A 5,917-nucleotide genomic window follows, 5' to 3' on the forward strand; every position below is an offset into this window, starting at 1 on the left:
ACTCTTTGATTAAGTAGATGTACCCATATCTGCTATAATCATCGGTAAAAGTCGCATACAAGCGGTTTGCATCCCTTGTGGTGGATCTAAAGGGCCCACATACGTCGTTATGTATGAGATCCAATAAACCCTCACCCCTTTCATAAGTACCAGTGAAGGGTGACTTGGTCATCTTTCCATGTAAATAAGACTCACATGTGTCATCGTCCCTAAGGTCGAATAACTCCGGCACTCCATCCTTTTGGATTTGGGCTATGTGCTTCTTGTTGACATGTCCAGGACGACAATGCCACAAGCATGCTTTATCTAAACCATTGGAAGAATCAATATGCAACACATCATTTCCTAAGTTGTCTACAGCCATCATAGTTTCATATATTGCATTACAAGGAAATGCTCCAAAAAAGAAAGTACCATTAAAGAAAGCATTAATAGAACCAGTTTCATTATTAAATGAAAATCTAAAACCTTGTTTATACAAACCATGAAAAGAAGTAATGTTTCACATCATTTCTGAGAAATAGCAACAACTATTCAAATCAAATCCTAACCCACTACTAAGCACTACATAGTAAACTCCAATCTTGGTGACAAGCGACTCTATCCTATTCTAATTGGTAAAGTTTATCTTCCCATGCTCCACATCACTACTTCTTCTTAGACGCTGCAAATCATAACAAATGTGAAAACCACATCCTGTATCGAGGACCGAAGACATAGCATGTGATGAGTTATTAGAATGAATAACATAAATAGCAGCGAAGGTGGGCTTTATCTCCGCATCCTTTCTGTCTTGTAGATACTTGAGGCAGCTTCATTTCCAATGCCCTTTGTCGAGGCAATGGAAGCACTCTGCCTCCTTCAGGTTGGAAGAGGGAGCAGCAGGACTAGCTTTGGTTCCACTAGAAGAGGTACTATCATGAGACTTTCCCTTATGGTGGCTCTTTTAGGGAGCCTTCCTCTTCTCTGCTTTTCCTTGCCCAATAGCCAAAACAGGGGCAACAATAGTAGGAGTAGGTGCAATAGATTTGCCTTTTAGACTACTCTCAGCAGTCCTTAGCAGGCCTTTAAGCTTGGTTAGAGTGACCTCCTCCATGTTCATGTGGTAAGTCATATGAAACTGGTCGTAGCAAGGAGGTAAGGAATGTAGAATGATATATATGACTAGCTCCTCATCGAAGTTGACTTCTAACTTTAGCAAGTGTTCCACGTATCTCTACATTTTCTGCATGTGGGCCATGTTGGATTCTCCATCCTTCATTTTGATAGTGATCATTTCAGCGATGATCTCATACCTCTCCATCCTTGCACTTTGATGGTACCTTTTCATCAAATCTTGGTGCATCTTGAATGGGTAGTAGTCCTCATAGGACTTTTGGAGTTCAGCAATCATTATTGCGAGCATGATGTAATGAACCTTCATAACAGTGGTGTGGTCAATCTCCTTTAGCTCTTTCTCTAGAACATACTCTTTTTCCTCGTAGTGGGTGACCATTCGGATTTTGCAGATCCAATCATTGAAGTTGGACCCATCAAATATCACCCTCCCACACAAGTTCATGAGTTAGAATGAGCCGGAAGGGGTTGATCCAGAAGCGTTGTTGTTTGGAGTAGACATCTGAAAAGGAAAAGTGACAAAGTTTAGATAAGATTAATAATCCCTAATTAAACACCCAAATGAAAAATTGTGGCTAGGACCCAACATAATTATTTACAATTCAGAAGAGGGATGTCGTAATCTAATTGCAAATAATTTGAAAGTAGGTAAATGACCGTTTCCCATTTGCCACGATGAAAAATGGATAAGACAATTAAGTTTTAAATGAGTTGAAATTATTAGATCTTTTGAGATTCATTGAACTTTTCAATGGCATGTTAAATCTCGATATGCCCTTCAAATTTGTGACTGGGATACCGAGGATCACAAATAAGGTGTAAATAACCACGCAAATGTACGTGGTACTCTCAATGTCATTTACCAATTAATCAATGTGCTGGTTAACCACACAAGCTCCATTGATCTATGATAAATATCGAGCTACCATTTTTCACCATTGCTAGTCCCAAATTAGCGTGCTAGTCATCCACGCACGCTCCACTAACGACTTGGTAGGGTGCAAAGTGTAATTTAATGGAATAGCATCATTTCACATTTTTCCTAAAGTAACTAAGATTGGGAATTTATAAAACATTTAGTTACTTTTTTAAATCATTATACTTATTAATGAGGAATTAGTTGACATATCCTAACTGTTCTTCTAACGACCTTCCACCAATCAAGGATGTTGTGGGTGATAGTGGACACCCATTAAACTGCCATTTTATAGGCAGTAACCTTATACTCCACTTATAGACCGAATTCGTTTGATTAGGAAATCAATTACCATCACAGAAAAATCTGATTTAAATTTCGAAAAGCAAATTATGGTAATTATCCAAATCAAATTTGGGCAGAAAACTTGAAATTTGCATTCTGGCATGCTGCCACGTCGTGCTAATCTATGCCACGTCGTGGTCACTGTTCATAAGTAAAAAATCAAAAAAATTTTGATTTGAATGAATAAGAATATCATCTAATACAATAGAAAAACATCCTAGGCTCAGATACCACTACTGGGTTATGAGCAAAACATCAATCCTACGGTGCACATGCAAACCCTAAAGCTTTGGATCTAGGTTTTTCTAGTTGTACATGAAATAATCATCCAGAGCTTATAAACCCTAAAAACATAAATATAGAAGAGTTAGGATATCACCTCTCCATTATAGCTTGAAGACCTTCAGCTTTTGAGAACCTAGCACCTCAAATGTGATGCCTCTAACAGATCACAAACACCCAAGCAATTGGAGAATGCAAGAGAGAGAGGGAGGATGCTATTTTCGGCTCTTGGAACTCTTCTAGGGTTAGTGTTAGCCAAAAATATGAAGCCAAGGGGTGTTTATATAGATGAGGAATTAGGATTTCAGAAAAAGAGCTAATTCGGTCGTTTAGGCTCTAAGCAGCCCATAGGAATCTTCCAGAATACCCATCCTTGGACGATTTCTATATGGACTTCCATATAAAATCATCCATCCATTTCCTAAGGGATCCACAGCCCATATTGCAACTATGTTATAATTACAATATCTATCCCCTAAGTTTAATTAATCTCTTTTTACTACAAATTTAATTAAAAATTAATTTTTGGCCAATATTAATTAAAGAATATGATTTCTCTTTTAATATGTCATTCATATAAAATATTAATAAACCATAATAACTGCTTTTTCCATTATTCATCCAGTCAAGTTGCTTTGGTGAAGGCAACCTAAAAGGACCATGCTACAATCAGGTCAAGTACATACCAAATATAGTTATAGGCTTAGACACTAATCCAACATATTTTGGTTTTTCGTCAGATGCCACGACATGGGCCTCCTTCCAGGTCGTGTTGTCGTAGTTTTTAATGTCATATCATAGAAAAATTGATGACCATGACGTGTTGATAGTGCCACATCGTGTTGCTTGTTATGCCTCTTTCTTCACTTAATTGTACTCACTTTCTTCTAATAACTTCTCCAATTCTTGTATATCAAGTTCGGCATCAAAATCACCTTCTCCTAGCACCATATATCTCTTGGTGTCTTTTTCTTTCCACCTTCCTAGCTATCTTTCAAGTACATCATCAATAACATAAACTGAAAATGCCATGTCATTACTTATCCTAGAATGTTGAATTGCTCGATTCTCTCCAAAAGTGATTTTTTCTTCTCGAACTCGAAGAGTGAGTTTGGAGTCTCTAATATCTACCAAGGCTCGGGAGTTGCTCAAGAAGGGCCTTCCAAAGATGATTGGGACTTGTTCTTCTTCCTCTATGTCTAATACAATAAAATTTGTGGGAAAAACCAACTTGTCAACTTTTACTAGTAAGTCTTCACAAATACCTCTTAGAAATGTCATAGTCTTGTTAGCTAAATCGTTGACCATTTGGACCGGTCTTCGTTCAGGGAGATAATGCTTTTTGAAAAACGAATAAGGCATCAAGTTAACACTTACTTCCAAGTCGGCTAGAGCATGACTAGTCGCTAAATGCCTAAATTGGCACGGTAACGTTATGCTTCCTGGATCACCCATCTTCTTTGGTAACATGTTTAGCATTACAGTGGAGCAAGTCTCATTTAGTACCACCTTAGATAATCCTTCCATTTTCTTGCGGTTTGTTAAGAGGTCCTTGAGAAGCTTAGCATATTTTGGCATTTCAGCCAAGGCATCAGGGAATGGTATGTTGATTTCAAGGGACTTGATATGATCTAAGAAATTCCGGTAGTCTTCTATGTTCTTTTATTTGATTTATCTACGTGGTAAGCGCGATGGTTGGCGATATGTATTAACGGGTTCAAATTGTTTCTTTTAAGAATCTTGCCACATTGTGGCATTAGTACCACGTCGTGTTGACTGTTCAATTTCCTTTCTTTGAATTTCTTCTCGAACTTCCTACTCCTTATCTGGGTTGTTTCTGTCAATGGGAGTAAAATGAGTAATAATTTTCCCACACATGGTCGGTACAGCTTGGATGTGAGCTCCCTTCGGGTTTTGTTCGGTATATCCTGGAAGTCCTCTCGAAGATCTTTCATTCATTTGCTTAGCTAGTTGCCCAAGTTGTTTTTTAACGTTTAAAATGTAAGCTTGCTGATTTTTTAGTATAGTTTATCGTTCCCTCATCATAATTTGTTGCTCTCTAATTGATTCATCTGTTTCTTGTGCCTTTTTTCGGATGCAGTAGTAAAAAGGGTAAGCATTAACTTGAAATCGGGTTTCTTTTCAAGAGCTGGTTCCTGTCGTTGGTAAAAGCCTCTTCCTCTTTGTTTATATTTCTCTTCTTTGGATTTCTTGCACTTCTTCTTGGGATTTCTCTAGTCTTTATCAAATCGATCGCGACTCGAGTAGAAATCTTGAACCTGTCGGTGTCCATTCTCATCAAGACCACAGTCCTTAGTCAAATGTGGCCCGTTATAGTTTTCAGACCCAACTCTTATTGCATGTATTGTTTGATCCATCCTAGTCATCCTCCTATCCATGTTTTGCAACATTGCCAAAACCGCTGACATGTCTTCCGAAGCAGCATTAGTCGATCTCCTTGTTACATCATTTCATGGGTTATGGTATTCTCTAGAATGTTTGGAGAATTCTTCATGAGCTCCTTGATTTACGTGAGAATTTTCTTGGTTAAGGGCCTTCAGAATCAAGGACTTGCCTAGTTGTGATATTCACCCCATCGTAAAATATAGAAACCTCTTGTTGTACATTCAGATCGTTTTAGGGGCAATTTTGAAGTAGACCCTTGTAGCGCTCTCATGCTTCAAACCGCGACTCCCCTAATTTTTGTTCAAAGTTAGAAATGGCCTTTTTAAGCTTAGACACCATCGATGGTGGGCATAATTGTTATAACAACTCTTCATGCATCTTATCCCATGTAGTTATCGCACCCGGTGGTAGCGCCTTCCACCGGTCTTTGGCTGCTCCCTTGAAAGTGACCGGAAGCATTCTCAACAACAATGTTTCACGTGGAACATTTGAAATGTTGAAGTCGTCGGCGATGTCATTGACTTCATCAAGATACTTGTAGGTATCTTCGTGATCTTTTTCGGTGAATGCAATCTCCTTGAGTATACCTAGGATCTGCCCCTTTAGTTCAAATATGGTAGTGGAAGGTATGGCGGGTTGCACAAGTCCTGGTCCGATGTCGTCACGAATTCTATTCTTGTATGCCTCCATGGAAATGTCAGTAATGTCCACCATGATGTTTTCGGGTTCTCTTGCTTGATTGCTACCATTTTATAATTCGTTATCGCTTTCTTCGTATTTTGTTTCGTATGTGCTTTCGTCTTTTGGTTCCTTGTTGTATTTTACCACTTGCTTTCCCTTCTTCTTACTAAA

At 38.5% G+C, this 5,917-nt stretch overlaps 1 protein-coding gene across 1 annotated transcript; it reads right to left on the reverse strand.

The window, feature by feature from the left end:
* Positions 1–3,646: 3,646 nt before the first annotated feature.
* LOC145096178 (uncharacterized) lies at positions 3,647–4,237 on the reverse strand. Its single transcript, XM_079033945.1, has one exon. It carries the CDS (start codon positions 4,235–4,237, stop codon positions 3,647–3,649), a length of 591 nt encoding a protein of 196 aa, XP_078890071.1.
* Between the last annotated feature and the right edge of the window lie 1,680 nt (positions 4,238–5,917).

This window comes from Lactuca serriola, chromosome 3, assembly GCF_051521515.1.
Source record: "Lactuca serriola cultivar US96UC23 chromosome 3, Lser_US96UC23_V15, whole genome shotgun sequence".
Taxonomy (NCBI): domain Eukaryota; kingdom Viridiplantae; phylum Streptophyta; class Magnoliopsida; order Asterales; family Asteraceae; genus Lactuca; species Lactuca serriola.